Source organism: Catharus ustulatus, chromosome 1, assembly GCF_009819885.2.
Source record: "Catharus ustulatus isolate bCatUst1 chromosome 1, bCatUst1.pri.v2, whole genome shotgun sequence".
Taxonomy (NCBI): Eukaryota; Metazoa; Chordata; class Aves; order Passeriformes; family Turdidae; genus Catharus; species Catharus ustulatus.
In genome coordinates this window covers 68,213,013-68,231,863 of record NC_046221.1, presented here as the reverse complement: position 1 = coordinate 68,231,863, position 18,851 = coordinate 68,213,013, and the positions used below count along the sequence as shown (strand labels likewise).

Here is an 18,851-nt window from a genome sequence, read left to right as displayed (position 1 = left end):
AGCCCAGCTTCCTGCCTGGAACTGGGTCATGGTGGTGTGACAGTGACTGCACTGGTGTGCGTCCCTTCCAAGTGCGATTCCAGTCAGTGACGTTGATTGGGGGAATGCTCTTGTTTGGATACTGGCTGGCTGGAGCTTTCTGCTCCCTCTTTCTGACACGTATACAGATGAAGTTGCTAAATTGCGGTGTCTGGGACAAGGTGCTCTTTTGTTTCCAAAAATGATGAGTAAAGCAACAAAGTTCAAGGTTTATTTCATCACTTGGACTTTTACTCCAGTGATAGAGACTGAGAGTTCAGCTTCAGAAAATTGAGATCCTCACTTTGTAATCTGTTCTTGTTGCATTGCTAGTTAACTTTATTTAATAGACTGTTAAAATAATCCTCCAAGAAGGAAGCAAATGTAGGGAGATACAGGTGCAATGATCTCCAGTGCCTAATGACACTGACTGTTAGCATCCTTCATTTTGTGCTTGTTTTTGGGGGAGGAGAGAGAAGCTTATCTGGTAATGACACGCTGCCAGGTCATTGCATGGAATCTAGTGCCAGCAGTAACACTCTCTTCAAGGTTCTGCTTCTGTGGGAAAACTCATGGGTGGTACTTCAGCATCCAATTTTGAGACTTCACAGAGGAGAGTCTCGTTCATGTATGCTTTGTCTTGAAGCCATTTATGCCCTGCTATGATCTCACATAAGAACGCATCTTCTTTTTTATTTGCTTTACAAATTTGGAGTTGGGATCATTCATATTGATCTTTCTTTGGTTTCAAGCTTTTGTGCACAAGTGAAGGTTGTAATTGTTTACTTACTAATTTCATCATCATACTTGTGTTGATTTACTGCCCATGGGTATTTAAGCTGTGAGAACAGTGAGAAAGACTTTAACATCTAATTTTTCCCCTTTTTGTTCTTATAATTAAATAGACATCCTACAGCATTCACCCAAGGAGTCCCTTCATAAAGTTCACGGGTAATTTCACATGGATGCATGGGTAAGTGCATCCATGGACAGCTGAATGCACTTGCAGGACTTTTTTGCAGCATGATCGTGATCTTCTCTTAATGGTTTCTATGACAATTTTATATTCGGTTAAGTTTAGAATGAAAGAGCAAAAGGATTCTTCAGCATTCAAACAGGGTGCCTAGGGAAGTGGTTGAGTCACCATCCCTGGAGGTATTTAAAAGATGTGTATACATGGCACTTAGGGACATAGTTCAATGGTGGACTTGTCAGCACCGTGTCAGCGGTTGGACTCGATGGTCTCAGAGGTATTTCTAACCTAAATGACTAAATGGTTTTAAGATCCAACCTACCACTTCTTGAGTTTGCTTTCCTGTTTGAAGGGCTGAGCGAGGCACGTCAGAACAGTTGTGGTATCTGGGTTTCAAACTTCATTTCTTTTGTCCAGCTTCCATGCCAAGTACAGGAGCGTGGTGAGACCTTTAGTTCTTGAAAGGTAGATTGGTTATTTAGGGACAGACATTTGAGATTATTCTTAATATCTTTGTCCCTATTTGTTCATAATAACAAGGTTTCCAGAAAGAAGATACTGCCTTTAGCTCAGGATCTATCAGGGCAAATTACTTCAAGTGAGAAGTTTCTTGGAGGGGAATGTAGCAGAAGTGTTCCTGCCTGCCTGTAGCATTTGTATATATCTAATAAGGATGGGAAACACCCTAACCTTAAGGTAACCTTCTGCCTTCCTACTTTTGCCATCCGTATCAAGACCTGCAAAGCATTTGACTGCTTCTCACAAGCTCTTCTACCAAGGTTGTCTCCCAGAAAGAGGAGTTATGTAACAGTGTTTTCCTTCAATACTGTGTTATGGAATTCAACCAAGACCCTGATTTTAGCTCCACTAGAAGTCTAAAACCAGCACAAATTGTTTTCCAAGGTCCCTTTTTCTGGGTGTATAAATAACATAAATGAACCAATAGTTTAGTATGTGGGGTAGAATATTCCTAAATAGCAGCAAAGGAGAATGGTTCTTGGGAAGACCCACAACTACCAATTCACTAGTTAGTGAGCTTTCCTTCTCCATCAGTGGATACAATTTCTTTGTCAGAAATCACCAGAGGAGACCTTGGAGGAAAGGAAATGCACTGTCATACAGAAATGGAATCCGTTTCAGATATAATACCTTCCTGTTGAACATTAATGAACTACAGCAGTTGTATGTAGGGTTTGTTACATATGCTTAGCTTGTCAAAAGTTTCTCGAGGCATGAAGGGCAGGCAGTGTCATTTGTGCAACAGGCAGAGCTCTCTGCTGGTGGATGTAACACTGACCTTACTTGAACTGATAAATAGCTGTCTTATCCATGACCTTCAATAGCTGAAATGTGTACACCATCTACAGCCTTTTTCAGGTTTGCTTCAAAAGAGATCGCTGGATAAAGCATATGTATGTATGCATGTATGCAGTGCTCTGTGTGATCTTTTCTGGCTTGTAACAGCACATCAAGAGAATTCCAGAGTTTAGGACCAGCAGAGCAATCACTTTTCCATGTGCTTTTTCTTCCTCATGGAACATGTTTATTCATAGGGATGCATGGTGTTGTGCAGCCAACTGATCTTAAAGGAAAAAAAAAAAACCACGACAAAATGTAATGTTGGGCTTTATCGTCTTAATGTAAAATAAGACTTACCTTCTGTTTGTATTCTCTGCTTTAATTTGAAAGAAGACAGAGACAATATTAAAATGTAATGAGGGCAACTCATTTTGTGGCTCATATTTGGAAGGGAAAAAACCCACCTTAATCAGCACAGTACTTACAGGGCTCCCTGTAAGAAGGTTGTGCTTAACCTTCAGCAAATGCTTATGGGCTGCTCTGACTAGTAATGGGTTTAAGCACATGCTTAAGTGTTTTCCTGAAGGAAGACCTAAGGATCTTCTCAAGTGTTAGATTACGGCTTCATTTACCTTATTCATAAATCCCAGCATCAGAGGCAAACTTTTCTTTCATCTCTTGGCAGATATCTGGGTGTATAGATTTTTCCACCTCCATTTGCCCTGCTTTCTGTGGCTCTCTTGCTGCAATCTGATCAGCCCAGGCTGACCTTCAGGGGTGCTCCACATGTTTCGGGAGCCTGCCCGCATGGCTCCGATTGCACGATCAAAGTCCATACCTTGCCTTTCATCTGCCGGCTCTCTGCCCTTCCCAGGGTTATTAATTTGAAGAACTCAAAGGCGCACAACCCCTTTCTGCTGCGCCTGTTCCCGGGGAAGTAGGAATGGGAATTGGCGGGTTGTCCAACGGCTTGGCTGTGGTCAGTTTTCCATGGTGGGAGATGGGATTGGAGCGGGTTAAATCTGTACCAGCTGGTTCTTGGTTGGCTGTCGGAAATGCAAGGAAAAGAAAAAAATCAAAAACAGGAGAAGAAAACAAACAAACAAACAAACAAACAAACCAACTCTACAAAGATATGGGGGGAGGGGAAAGAAGAAAAAAAAAACAGGGTGTGGGAAAGGAGGAAACAAGAGGAAAGAGACGAAAATGAAATAAAGAAGGTGGACAATGAGAAGAAAAAAGGGGGAAAGAAAAGAGTAAATAAGGATGTTATGAGATAAAAAAGAAAGAGTAAATAAGAAAAAGAAGATTAAAATGGGGGAGATAAAAGAAGAAATGGAAAAAAATGAAAGAGAAAGAAGGGAAAAGAAGGAGAAAAGGGGAGAAAGAAAAAATACTCACGGGGGAAAGAAAGAAAAAAAAAAAAAAAAGAGGAAAAAAGGGGGGAAGGGAAGGGGATAAAAAAGGGAGGGAAAACCCCGAGCGGAGCACGGCGCGCCCCCAGGCCGGGCCGGAGCCCCTCAGGCCGGGCCGCCCCGAGGCCTCGCGCGGGCCCGGCCTCGCGCGCCTCTTGCGTAAGCGGCGGCCCCGCCGCCCTCCCGGTGGTGCCGTTGCCATGGCGAGATAGCGGGGGAGGATTCCTGGGATCCGTAAGCCGGGGGAGAGGGACAGATTACGTCTTAACCCGTCACTCCGCGGCGCCTAACGTGATGTGGCAGGGTCGCCCAGGTGTCCCGGGGGGGTGACCCGGCGGGCAGCTCCGGGCTGTTGCAGGCATCGTTTTAAATAAAATAAAGCTGGGAGGGAGGGAGCGGGGGTGGCTCTCGGGGTAAGAGGATTAGATGCGTTCGCATGGGGGCCAGGATGAGAAAAATTCTGCAAGGCTTGAGGGAGGTGGGTTTGAGGAATTGGCCTCGATGGAAACGGGAGGCATCCTTCTTTATGAATGTTCCTAGTGCCTGCTGAGAGCTGCCTGGCAGGTGCTGGAAGGGGATTCTTTTAATCCTCATCTGCATATTTTATTATCACACTTAGTTGTCAGCATTTTAATCGTAAGATGTGCACACAAACACACCCTGAGAATCTCTGAACAGCGAATCCAAGTACCAGCCCTATGCTGATATCGAGCCCAGATCAAATAATTGACAGATGTCTTTTACATGAATGGAAGGAATGACGGGAGAAGGCATCAGTGTCTGCTTGGGTAAGTTTCCTTTCCGTTATCTTTAATTATTATTAGTATTTTACACCATCTCTTCCTCAGTGTCAGAATGGGAGCAGTCAACTCTGGTGGGGTCTTCTTGTGCTTTTGATCTTCTCACTGCTCTTTGCTTGCTAGAATTCCTAGAGGCAGGTGAGCATTTATTGGACCCTTTTGCTGTGGTCTCTTTGTTGCTGCAAAGATGTCATTAGTGCAGGCAAAAACTTTATAAATCCCACTGTTCAATTTTAAGTTTGGAAAAGATGATGTTGGGTCTAGAATTGAGTACGAAAAATACCGGTCTCCAAATTTACTGTGTTGTAAACATGTTTCTTAAGAGAGCAGCCCCTACCTGTGTTAATAATAATATTCATTGCCAGAAAACAGAAGTGTGTGGGGAAAAAGTCTTAAGTGAATTTAACATTCTTAAACAGTTTAACAGCAGTGGAGTAAGAAATGTAAGAGAGAATACTTCTGGGAAATGAACTTGCATTACACCCACAGAGCATATACTGTACATTAGTTATAACCCTGTTGTTTTTGTTGCCTGCAATTAATTGAGTAATTTCTTCCATGACTGAAACTGCAGGTTAAGCATGTTTGCTTTGAAAGCCAGTCTTCTGAATTGAGACGGCTCTTGCACTTACCGTATATTAACAAGCTCTCGCAAAGTACATTTCGTGCACTCTGGTTCTGAATTCCTGAAAGGTGTCAGTGGGGGTTAATTCACTGTTACATAAACAGCCAATAACAGCTTCCGACTGTACTGGAATTGCTCTAAAATAGTTATTAGCTTCAAGGCCATTATGGAGGAAAAGGCATTTCACTTTTGTAGATATTATTTATGTGAAAAAAACTAGAAATGGACTACGAGAACTCTGAAGCATAGAAGTGAGGACACTGCTGTATAAACAGGCAAAGCTGTAGTGTAGCTTTACCACTGGGTTTTATCGCTCTGACAAGGCCTTTACCTCCCAGCTGTATTTGGAAACCAACAAAGTCTCAACCAACCAGTTTACCAGAAGCCGAGCATTTATTGTGTGAAGACTTTTGAGTAAAGCATCATTGCTTTAGTTAGCAATGCCTGCCTGCTACCTGTGTGCACACATGCTGATATTCTCAAAAAGCCGAAATCAGAGCTGGCATCACAAAAAGCCAAATCTTAGAGCTGTACTGAACTGAGGGAGCACAAGGGCAGCATGGGGAGCCGGAAGCTGGGATTTATTGCAACAGTTCAGGTCACTCCAGGTGGTGCAGGAAGGAGCTGAGCATCAGTTTTTGAGCTCCCTGGCTGGGAAGCAGGGGTGCCTGGAGGGTAGAAGATTCGCCTGTAGCCATTTCTGGTGCCTTCTGGTTTTGAAACTTCCCATGGGGATTTTGCTTGATAGTTTTGTTGCTAGTGTTTATTTAGCAAAGCAGGCCTGGTACCTGTTGAAGCAGCCTGCAAAATTGGCTCTGTGCTCTCTGAGCAATTGTTGTTTGCTCAGAGAACTGGAAGTGTTTGGATGTGAGAACTTTGCTTGCATTTAGACATCTTCAGTTGCCCCCAAACTGGCATAGACCTTGACTTTTCAGGACCTGGAAATACTGCTTCTGCTGCATATCTGGAAGTAATATTACACGAAGGGGTTTTATGTGTAATTCAGCTGTTTTTTGCATATGACTGTTCATACTGACAGCTACTTTCCAAGAGATAAAGTAACTTTGTTTTGGTTGTTTCAGCTATAGGATTTGACTCCTGTTTATTTTATATGCAGTGCTGTTCTGCATCACCAACAGTTATTTATTTAGGTGTCTGAGGAAAACACATGACTTGGCGTTAACCTTTCTTTTCCTCCCATCTCCCCTGACCCCAAAGTAGTTCAGCCTGAAACTTAATAAGTTGATCGCAGTTACCTTGGCAAAATTATCAACAAATTAAGATGGATGAAGCCTGGCCATAAAATTATTTTGGATAGGCTGGGCAAATGCAGCCGAGAGCATTAATTGCTGCTGCTTTTGCTGCTACCTTTGACAGTGTAGGGTTTCAGTAAGTAATTCCTCCTTGAAGGAAGTGAGACATGCCATGTCATCTGTTTCATTTCTGAAACCTTTCTGAAATTCCCTGGATTTATGGCTTGTGTTAATCAATGTTGTGTAGGTAAGTCTTTCAGATATTTTCACTTCCATGACACAGAACTAGTTCATCTCTGTATCTTTATTTTGGTATATGTGTGCTTGTCACAGGGAATTACATTTTTGTGCACAGTTTAAGAATGGCAGACCCGTACCACAGTCAATATAGTTTTAATGGAATTAATGACATTTTAAATTAAGAAGAATTTTTGCTCATTTGTCTGTTATGGACCATGATTTGATTACAACCCCCAGCAGTGCTGATGCGCCTGGAGATGACAGATGACAGGACATGGCACGTACCGGAGGCTCAGCTGTTAATGTTGCTTCATCCAGTCCTGCCTATGTTGAGAAAAGACATTTAGGAGGTGCCTATAGCTCAACCATGGGATTTATTTAGAAGGAGATTTCAGAAGAACACCAAGCATAAATCTTCCCATATTTGCAAGTCTTTTTGTGATATTAAATCTGATGGTGCACGTTTTTGTAGTATATTTTACCAAAAGTGATCCTAAACATTTGCAAGTTGTCTTTCATCCAGAAGTGGGTAGTGAGCAAGATTGAGAAGCAGGGATAAGGCTTTTGAATCTTAATGAAGCTAGCTCAGCCAGAGGGGAAGTGTCAGGTGGGAGGCAGAGCTGTCTTTGAAGAACCACATGGGTTTCTTTTAGTGTGGTCTGCGTGTCCATTTGAGACCCTTTACAGGTTTGCCGTACTGTTTCGTCTTTACTTGTTTGGGCTTTGTATATTATGAAGTATGTGGTTGTAAACCACTTCATAACTGAACACAGTATTCATTCTGGTTGAACATCCATGCCTTATTATATGTCTTTATCATCATTGCCAGATAAATATCAGGGCTTTATGACCTAATAATAAGTTTTATCTTTAAAGATCATTTTCTAAAAGATTGAAATGGGTTGTTACCTCACCTAGGAGTTATGAGTGTGATTGTTGGGAGCACCTGAGAGTTGAATTAGATGAATGCTGTTTTAATTGGCAGGAGATTACCAGTTTCTGTGGGAAAACGATTTAGTTAAAACCTGTCACAAAGGCCTTCTGAAAATTCTCAACTGTATTATGAAGATTGCTGATTTTTAAATTAATTACAAGTTGGAAGAAGAGGCTACTTTCTAAGTATCCAAATTTTGCATTGTTTGTACAAAATTGGCTTACGCTGTATTTAGGAGACACATACAAAAAACAGTTATGTTTTTGCAAAAGGGTTTCAGCAGTAGCTTTGTGTGGGCCCACTCTGAGAAAATCTAATAGGATCTGATTTTCAGAAAGCCTCTTGCTGAAAACCAGGCTGGTTTAAGAGAACTGTAGTTTGATACTTTGACTCATTAGCTGCTTTGGGAGTCTCTGATCTCACTAGTTAGCATTACCTGTCAGAATATGTAAGGGCGGGAGGAATTTTGGCCACCCTTGAATGCAATAATAATGTGTGATGAGACACTGGCACAGGTTGCCCAGAGAAGCTGTGGATGCCCCTGGAAGTGTTCAAGGCCAGGTTGGATGAGGCTTTGAGCAGCCTGGTCTAGTGGAAGATGTCCCTGCCCATGGCAGAGGGGTTGGAACCATATGATCTTTAAGGTCCCTTCCAACCCAAAATATTCCATGATTCTACAAAACAGCAAAAAAACACTGCCTTTAAATTTTTGTGCGTCATTGGAAAGGGCACTGGTAAATGAGAAGATATGCTCAGGAGGGCAGGCAAGGGGTTAACTCTAGAGTATCTCTATGTAAGTGGTTGGCAATAAAGTATCTAAATACCTCTGTAAGACTTCATGTGCCTAGCCACTAAGTTCCTTAGGAATATAATTATCTTTCCAATAAATTCTTGGAGCGTGGAAATCTTGTTTTATGGACTGGAACTATAAAGTACATAGGAAGGTTTAGTTGGGCGTTGGTACCAAGCTCCACATATTCCATGACAAGTTCCTAAATGTAGAGAGCAGGCTTCCCCTCACTACGAAATTCCCTCACGTCTCCATCATCATCATCCTACAAATTCTCTTCTGCCTTCCCATTACTAAGCTCAAAACAAAGAATCTCCTTCCCTTTTCCCTCTTGCCTTAAAAGAGGGAATTTTGAGCTTCTGGTAGGTGACTTGCTGCCTGCTGTTTTTACTAGTCTGTGCCTGGACGTTTTCCAAGGCAGTCAGTCCTCACTTTCATCTACGCCCTGGGATTCCACAGGTGCGATGGAGAAGTGAACCTTTGTGTGAGATTTGGCTGGTTTGCAGTCTCTTGCCACAGGGGAATGGAAGTAATAACAAGGGAGTTCCCACAGATAGGTGAATGTCATGGGGTTGTGCCAGGAAGTTTTGTTTTCCTAATAAAATTGAAAGACAAATTTCTGCTTCTCTTAAAATCCTTGGGAATTTTATAGCCAGCCGGAGCACTGTCTAAATTTTGGTGAAGAGTCAAATGCTCACCTGAGACTGGAACATGAAGTTGGGGAAAGTATTTCAGATTCATCTAATTTATTCTGTGTGATATATTCACCTGTGTGTGCCTTCATACTGCTGCAAGGGATGGGTGGATATATAAGAAAGAAAAAGCCCTGTATTTCAACATCCATAAATGTTGCTTTACAATGGCTACAATGTTGTTAGTGCAAAAAACAAAACATATGCCTGTTGAAATTGCTTAAATCAGGTGTAATTTTCAGGAGTCCCCTGAACAGTAGTAAATTTGCTCACAGATTGGAACAAGCAATAGATACTAAATCCACTTGTAATAAGTGTGTGCCAAGCCATTCCTTATGGTTTTGTCAGATGACTTTCAGAGTACATATGTACTGTACTCAAACATCCACAATTAAAGCACATTGAAATTAGATTCATAGGACCGTGTTGACATTATTTTTAGAAGTGTGACTTTACTTTCCTTTATAACTTGTACTTAATGGGAGAAAAACCAACAAAAACTAAAATGTTAGAAAACTCAAAAATTTGTCATATTACTATAGTTTTTCAGTTTTTCTGAAATTATGTGTGTTAAATGAGGAATTCTTTGTTATAAATTTTAAAGACTTTGTACTAAATTTGAATTTTTGAAGTCTGCATGGCTTCTAGTTTAAGTGAATAAAAAACTTGAAAGAAAACTTTGAAAAAATGGGTTTTGACATTTTTTGTTGTGTGTTTTTGGGAAAGATGAAACTGCTTATTCGAGAAAATATTTTCTAGTGTAAAACTGGCTGAAGCTCATCCTTAAACCTTAAAGTTACAGGGAAAGATAGGTGTCAAGTACCATATATAGCCAAAGAGTGTGTCCTTTGGTAGTAATGGAACAGGAGAAATGGCCAGTACATCATTAAAGAGCATTGAATTTAAGATTTAAAAATGCTGGAATAGCTGAGTAAGAGTCCCAGTACTGACTCCGGGTTTAGGAAGTCTGCATGTGCCTTAACAGTGCATTTCCCAGCCATGATGTATTTCAATTTATTTTGGTCTGATTTGATGTATATACATTACTTGTTTTGGGATAATGTGCCATATAATGCATTTTAGTCTCCAGCTGACATTTATTGTCAACCAGTTTTCTTAAAACCTAGGAGGAATTCTTATAGGGGAATTTTAGATGAGAGCATACAGGTTGATACGTTTGATCTGCTTCTTATTATGCAGGATTTGCAGTATAATACTTAAAGCCCCTTTGATAATACAGCACAGAGTTTCTTATTGGTCTGTACAAGGCATTCCCAAAATGTGTTTGCTAGTGTGGTTTAGTGCAGCCTTCAGGTTTTCATTGGCATTATGCCTTGAGGAAGCTTTACTGTTGCATTGTTTGTTTTCAAATCTTACTTCTTAAATATAAATTAGATGTGATATAAAGCAAAGATTTGTAAATTAACATGGTCAGCCATCTCAAATCTGAGCTAGAAATGAAATATTGCAAATAAAATTTTGGTTTGCTTTAAGTCTTGTTGAACTGTGTGAGACAGAAGGTGTCATTTCCTGCTGTGTATCTTCAGCAATCAGCAGTGTAACAGCAGACTGATTGGTTATTTACTTTTTATTTTCTCTCCCATAGATCTTATGTCAACAGCATTCAAGCAGAATGTAGCATGGTTATTTTTACGGTATCTTTATTGGTTGCATAGATTAAACCATGAACAGTTTTATGGAGGTTGCATTTTTGCATCCTGACAACGTCTTTTTTGTCCTTGTCTGTATTAAAACATTTGATTTCTCTAAGACAGCTTAACCTTTTTCTTCTACTTCAAATAATGACAAGGACAAACATTTGTCAACATCCTTTCAACTTGAGCATTCACGGCTCTGTCAGTATCTTGGGGGTCTGGAAAAATGTGTCTGACCCTTCCTGTAGCCAAGGTGGTTGCCAGATGGGAATGCCCATCTCTGCTTCCGTCTCTGCAGCAGTTCTGGTGGTGCAGAGCAGCTGCCTGGGCATCACCACCAGCCCTGAGGGTCACTTGGGGAGCTTTTCTTACTAATGCACTTTTCCAAAGCCCTGAGTCACTGTGGGAGCATGGCAAAGAGCAGGCTACAGGTTGGCTATGTTTCACATCTTCCTTTCTCCTAAGGTATTGTTCCAGACCTCTGAGCTGTCATCAGGTGTAACATAGCCATGAAGCAAGCAAATTCTACAGTACCTCCAGTACCTACAGTATAGTTGTGGAGTTCAACCATTTTGCTTCAGAGAAAATGGTTAAAAATGATGTTTGGGAGAAGAATGAAAACCACCTGAACAGACACAGCAACTTCCTCAGGATGTGTAGGACCTTGAGCAGAGATATGGGTTTTGGGAATTCTGTAAGGCTTGTGAAATAGAAACAGTATTTTTTAAGAGTGTGGATAAGTTAAACTTCTTGGGAGAAAGGGACTAAGTATTTTTTTCCCTTTTATATGTGTTAGGCACACTGCTCAGTAAACAGGAGCAACAATTCTTCACTAGCAGACTGTGATATGAACACCAGTGTTTTCCCTGTGTCTCCTTCAGATCTGTGTGATTAAAAAACTAAGTGTGTGATTAAAATCTTACATCAACATTGGAATGATTTGGATTCCTTCATGCTTTCAACTATTCAGGTTGTCAGTAAAAAAGGCCTATTTCTACCAGCATGTGATCAGAGATTTCTGTCACACTCTGCCTGGCACAGACCTAGTGATGATGGATGTGACTGGTACCTACACAGAATGTTCCTGCTGTGTCTTTTCCTGAATGTGTGCCCAAAGGGAATCTTTCCACAGTTTTTGAATGGCCTTTAGCTGAAGACTTGTTCAGGAGGGAGAAGGTATTTTAAGGAAACTGTGGTAGGTACGAATTCTGGTAATAAGGCTCTTGTGGTATATGCAGTGCTGCCTGACAATCTGTATTTGATTTCACTGATGGCCTTTCAAATGCAGAGTTAGATTTTCTACATGTTATTGCAGCTGAACAATTGCAGATATCTCCCCACTGAAGGCCTAATTTCCTTTTCCTGGGCAAATACTCCCTTATTTGTTCATATCCTGTGCTTTCTCTTTCTCTTTCAAAACGAGTTGAAGTGTTTAATTTAGGAAGAACACAGTCAAGTATTTTGTGCTGTAAGATGGCAGAAGGGGTGTTTGTTCCTGCTGGTGGGGCTTGCTGGCGTAGGTGTCTTCTGTGGCTTTGGTAGGAATGTTCAGCAGATACTTGATGACCTTCTGTAGGAGGAAAAAAGGTGCACAGGTGAAAATGGAGGAGGCTCTTGTGAATGTCGAGGTCTCTTGCAAGTCTGGAGCTCAGCCTACGTTCCGGTAGATAGGGAGAGAATTGTGCTGCCAAGAAATTAATGTTTCCTTTACTGGGATATTGTGGATCTCGGCGCACCACATTCAGAACGCTTCTGAGGCTTTGCTTACAGACCTAGGTTTCAAAAAAACAAAAATGTTCCAGCTGGAAAGGAACTGATTTTTCTTTAAAAAAAAAAAAAAAAAAAAAAAAAAAAAGCCTTGGAGTGCCTTGGGTGTGTTGGGTAATTGTGTACTCAAGAAACGCACTTACATAAGTGAAGACACTCCTGTAACCCTCGCCTGCCAGGAAGGCAGGCGCTGCAGCACTCATCGCAGAGGAACTCCAGTAGGTGCAAAAGGGGAGGAGAACCTTTGTGCTGTATTTATTCACAAAGAGAAGTTGTCTTTGGCATGTGTGCTTGGCACCAGAGGATTCCTGTTTTTTATCCTGCGGAGCTGCTTTTTCTTGTCGGTGTTGCGGGTAGGTTTCCTTTCCTAACGCAGAAGGGGAGAGGTGGGTATTTTCCATAGTTCATCACAAGGCTTCACCCCCGCTGGTTGAAAGAAGAGGCAGGGTAGGAATCAGAAGCAGAGTCCTGGGCAGCAGCTCTGGTGGATTCCATTCCAGTGCTGTTTGATGAGAGAGGGAAAAGATACGGGAGGATGTCGAGGTGGCATGCAGCAGGACACTGTGCAGGATATCGGTCTGGGCTCCCTAGTTCAGTAAGGAAAGTCCCCACAGATGGGGAGGGACTTTATACAAGGGCATTAGTGATAGGACAATGGATAATGACTTTAAACCAAAAGAGGGGGGATTTAGATTAGATCAAAGAAATAAATTCTTTACTATGAGGGTGGTGAGACTACTGGAACAGGTTACCCAAAGAGGTGTTAGAAGCCCCATCGCTGGAAACAGTCAAGATAAGGTTGGATGGGGCTCTGAGCAACATGATCTCATTAAGATGTCCTGCTCACTGCAGGGGATTGGATTAGATGACCTTTGAAGGTCCCTTCCAACCCAAACTATTTTATGATTCTGGCACATGGTCAGTAAATATGGTCCTCATCCCTCACTATCAGACTGTGATATGAACAGCAGTGATTTCCAGATCTACCTCTCATGCTTAACAGTGTGTGTTTAGGGGAGTTCTAAAACAAGGATACTTTCTGGGCAAAACTAGGCTATACTGTATTTACCAAGTAAGCACATTTTCCATTAATGTAGTTTATAAAACGTACAAACAGCCCTTAGTGTTTGCTTACATTGCTTACAGTACAAATGTCAAATTTAAATACATGTTAAACTTTATTTCATATGTTTATTTCAAATGTAATTTGATTTTACTGTGAAAACATTTCAGGAGTTGGGATGTGTGACAGAACAGCAAAGATATTTAATACTTAGCTTAATTTAGAAAAATGACCTTTCGGAGAAAAAAAACTGTGCTTGTCAAAAATATACTGATGAATTAATTTCTTGTGATGCCAGTGTGATAGCTGACTTTTGAGAGCAACCTTATAGATAATGAGTTTTATTTTTATCTTAGATCTGTCTGATTGTAGTGCCTCTTACAAATCAAGTCACTTTACTGACTTCTATGGTTATAAATACATAGCAAAATTTGGAAGCAAAAAAGAGAAACCAGAAAAAAATCCTAAATAAAAACAAAACAAAAAAACCAACCCCAGCAAAATTGAACAATGCAAATCTGACTGACCAGTGTGGATGGATACTTGGGATTTTAAATGACATTGCAGTTGTAAGATCAGAATCCTCTTTCACCACTACCACCTCCCCAGTCCCCATCCATAAACCACCCTTGCAATACTGTCTAGAAATACCAGCATTGCAATCAGTTTTTAAACATCCCTAATAGAAATGTGGTAGCAATGCTGTCTTAGAAAATACTAACTTTGTTTCCAGAGACTATGTCAGTGACTTTTATTTTGTAAAAATCTGCAAGGAATTTGAAAGCAATCTTAGTACTTGTAGGTTTCTGACTGCTTAAATTGATTTATGTTTAGAACCTAATTTTGCTCACTTTGACAAAGCTGGCAACTTCAGTGGGTTTATTTGTGCAGATAGAGTGAGAAAGATTCAGCTTTTGATATAAATACTTTAGCTTTCTGGTTTCTGAGAACTATTTTCTTACAGTTAATTATGCATTCTTAAAAATGTGTACATTCATAGGCATATGTAGAGGGAGAGATGGCAGCTTAGTTTGCAAAATATTGAGCTTCGTTTTGCCTATCGATGTTTTTAATTTTAGTCAGAACAATCTCCAAAATGTTAAGACAGATCATGACTTAGAAGTCATGTTACATATATTGTCACATGTAGCATTGTGAACTGTATAAGCATAGCTGTTACTGGAACATCAGTATGTTTTAAACATTGTTTTAAAGGTTTTTGCTGGGTTGGTTCAAAGTGGTCGTTTGAGGTTCATTTGGTGAGAGACAGATGTCAAAATAGGAGGTCTGTGTTCTTGTGGGCCGTGGGAGGCTCTCAGGTGGAGGGTAGAGTGTGGGAGATGACTCAGCATGGATGGGCTTGGGAACAGGTTTGTGAAAGCTAAAATATTGCAAAACAAAAATTCCTTTCCATGCTTGAATTATATTAATTGAGATGGTTTGAAATAAACTGGTGCCAACTTGAAAAAGTCTGTATTGTTCTAAAAGAAATACTGACAGGTCAGTGATCAGGTGTGCTTCTGACTAGAATTGGGATGTTTGTATCAGCAAACAAGAGAATGTGAATTCATCAGGCTAAAAGTTTGCAGTTTGGGTGAGATGCAACCATAAAAATCCATGGTAAAACTACATGGGTTTACCTTAATCATTACATTTTAGCAGTATTTTAATTTTCTTGTGTAGAAATATTATCTTAGTTATTTGGGTTGAGTATGAAGCTTGCTGAAAATACTTTAGCTGCAAGCTGCTGTTGAAAATAGAAACGCTTCTCTTGCTGTTTTATCACTGTGGTTGTGATGAAGTTGGTGAGCAGCAGTCACTGTCATGTTTTGGTGGTTACACTGAGGTCACTCCCAGCTAGGCTTGACTGAGCATTTTTGGTAATGTTGCAAGTATACTCCAGCTTTGCAGCAGCACACTTACTGTAGTTCTGTGGTGATCTCCTTTTGGGTGGTAATTTCTTAGAATAGCTTTAGTTATTGTTGGAACAGTGGCAAGTTTAAAGGGTATTGCATGCATGTAATGGTATTTCATCTCAACCAAAACAAAGGATGTCAGTTTCTCAAGCAACCAGAATTATTTTTAACTCTTTCCTCAGTTCTTTAAAATAAATTCGGAGTGATTCATCAGGATCCTGTCTCAAAGTGGCTCTCGCAAAGTGTTTCTGAGGGAGAGTAACAAGGAGTTCAGTGGGCAATATTGCAAGAACCAGCTGTGGACCATGGTATTTTGTTTTGTGGATTTTTTCATCTTTAGGCAGTACAATTTGTAGCTGGGTGGTGTTCTGAAAGACACATTTGATCTTCATCGAGAGTGTTATGTTTGCCCTTACCTAGGGTGCATTCTTGCATTCTTCTTAGTAAAGTGCTGAAATTCCCCCCTGGTACACAGCTTCAGTATTCCAGGACAAAAGCCCACACCTCATGGTGTTTAAAAGTGTTTCTCAAATATTCATTGATGAATGAATGAATTTGCAATGGGAAAGCTAAATGTCAAACACATATATTTTAAATATCTGCCTGAAGGCAGGGAGGAAATGGGAGCTGACACAAATTGATAACACAAAATTGGTGAGAAGTTCAACTCCTAAGACATACAACTTGACATAAGAAGTCAGAGTTACAAAACTTCAGTCTTCTATTCCACTAATGCTTAATTTGACCATCCTTGTATCATTTATTGTTTAATATACCCTTATTTCAAATATTCCTCACCTCTCTGTAAATTAAACTCCTGTAAGCTTTTAGACTCTTCTCACTGGGAATCAACTGCAGTCTTGTATTTGTATTGCTCTTTAAACTTTTTTTTATTTCTGATATAGTTGTATTGTCTATTTTTTCTGAAGCAGCCTAATATTTTATCTGTAAAGACTGACCCTTCCTACAAAGAATTAATAAAAATAAACCAACAAAGTACCCAGGAATGAACTTTATGTGCTATGTGGTTATTTTCAGAGAGTCATCAAGACCTGCAGGTCAGTTCTTCAGCATCACAGACCAAAAGGTTATAAATTGAATATTATGAGTAGTTTAAAAAGACACAGGGATTTGATCTATTTCTTTCTTTATGTATTTCAGTGCCTTGATTGTGGCTTTTTACCTTAGCATTCTTGCTGTAACACAGCATTCCAGGTGCAAACACTTTCCCATAGTCCAAACTTCAGGCTGTTAATGTGCTGGTTGGTTGTGTTGCTCCAGCTGTCCTGTTAGGAGGTGTCTCGCAGGGTACCACATGACAGCCTGTAGTTCAGCTGGGAAATTAAGTCAGGAAATTAAACTGTTTGCATGCTCAGAACTATATCCTGGTAATAATTTTAAAACTCTGTCAGTTTTTCCATATTTAAATCCTAGTTTTTCAAGGGGTATTTAATGAATGCCACTGGGTTTATCCCTGCTTTTATGCTAAATTTCCAAATCTTTTGTTTACTGTAGCATGTGAAGTAATGAAATTAGAGCCACAGAAATCTTCAAGATCATCTACTACGAGTGTGAAAATTTTATCTAGTTGATAATTGGTAATTAAGGTTGGATTCTGTTACTGAGTTTTGGCTTGAGTTGTTAATGAATACTTGAGTCTTCAATTTGAATAAAGCATAATTTCTGGAAGCTCTTAAAAATAAAACTGTCTCAGTTTGGTATGGTTGAAAGTAATCAATAAAATGTTAAATGAGAACTGAAGTATTTAAACACCTAAACCATAAACTTGATACGAACGGAAAGGGTGTGGGGTCTGTTGTTGACTTTTGTATGTGGTTGGTTGATTTATTCTTTTATTTCTTTCTCTGAAAGTATTCTGTGCTTAAAATTTATTTTACAGCATGAAACCAAAAGGCAAATACTTGACAATCTATAAGAAATTGGTTAATCTTGTCTCAGGATTCACCTGAGGTTATTTAGTTTAGTATTTATTTATTTAGTATTTATGAATTGTAGCTACAGAAGATAAGAAGCTTCACAGAAAGATTGCCAAAGATATGAAAGCATCAGGTCATCTGCTGTAAGAGTATTTATTTTAGTTAAATTTAGTTACTGATAAAATATTGTCTAGTGTTTTGTTTAAAGAGAAAAGAAATGGGAAATCATGTGTTTAGTATTTTCCTACTTGCTGTGATTTCTCCTGAGTAGATTCCTCAAAATATGAACTGATGTATCATTTTCTCAGGAAAAAGGAAACAAAAGAAGGAAATAATTTCAGTGCATCATTTCTACAGTGTAGGCAATTTTTATATGTCTTGTATTGTACTTCATAATTTTTTTCTTTTTTTACCCTCTGTACTATCTTTTATGCTGCCTTTGTTTTTCTTTGTCCTTTCCTTCTCTCATCAATTTCCACATGGAGCAAACTATTTCTATTGTTGAGAACCATAAAGAAAGAGAGGAAAATGAGGTCTCCTTCAAGTCAGAAGCCTTTGGCCTACTGCAGTTCACAGGGGCAATAACAGATCCATGCATTTGGTGGATGCCCACGAGTCACAGCCCTAAATATCAGCACCAGGTGAATCTGGTAGAAGTAGATGGGAGGAACTTGGTCTTGCTAATGTGATTCTTGGCTGAGGAGGGTTTGGCAAGAGAAAAAACCTGAAAGGTTGAGGAGCACCGAGCCCAGCCTTTCTCCTGCTTCTTCTGTGCTAGAAAATTCAGTCATTCCAGAAGTTATGTGTGATGATTTGTAAGAATGAACAAAGGGAATTTGGAGAAAATATAAGAGAAGAGTAAGTCTTAAGGAAACAACATCTGTTCCTTGGCAGGCCATCACTATGATTTCTTAGCTTGGTTGAAATGTTCAAGGTAGAAACTTTAGTGAGGAATTAGCCAAGCCTTTTCCTTCAACACAACTCCAGGTGCTCAGGCATGGGAGACTCAGTGGTTTACTAGTCACTGTGAACCTCCTCAGAGAAAAAAAATCAGAGAGCAAGAGAGGTCATCCAGTTGGCCTTATTCTCTCTCCTCCGTCCCTTCTTTGTGCATATGAAGTTTCCAATATTACTTTTCTTCCTATTAACCATGCATAATTTTTTTCTCAGTCTTTCTCTGCCAGGAAATGTGGAAACTTCAAGCAGGAATTTATTTTAGCTAAGCTGTTAAAAAAAAAAAAAGAGAGAGAGAGAAAAATACTTCTGTAAATACGTACGACATTTAAAACTGAAATAGAAAGATTAGAGTATATATAAGGGTGGGAAGGACCTTGGTATGCCCTTTAAAATCTGAATAGTTCAGGAAATTTTGGGCTGTTTCTTAAATAATTAATTTTAGTGCTATCAAGAAAATGTCCCAACAAACTTAAGCAAAACCAAAAAGCAGTTTCAGGGTATTCTATTGGGTTTTCAT

At 39.9% G+C, this 18,851-nt stretch overlaps 1 protein-coding gene across 5 annotated transcripts in view; it reads left to right on the top strand.

Moving 5' to 3' along the window:
- The window catches only part of HIVEP1 (HIVEP zinc finger 1), a 122,504-nt gene that overhangs the window by 37,463 nt on the left and 66,190 nt on the right, over positions 1-18,851 (top strand). The window contains exon 1 of one of the 5 annotated variants that reach the window (XM_033052012.2): positions 3,937-4,493. The exons of the other annotated variants lie outside the window; for them this stretch is intronic. Within the exon in view, the coding sequence (XP_032907903.1) occupies positions 4,454-4,493 (40 nt within the window). The 5' untranslated portion in view covers positions 3,937-4,453. Of the gene's footprint in view, positions 1-3,936; positions 4,494-18,851 lie in introns of those variants that run through there. 5 annotated transcript variants of the gene reach the window in all.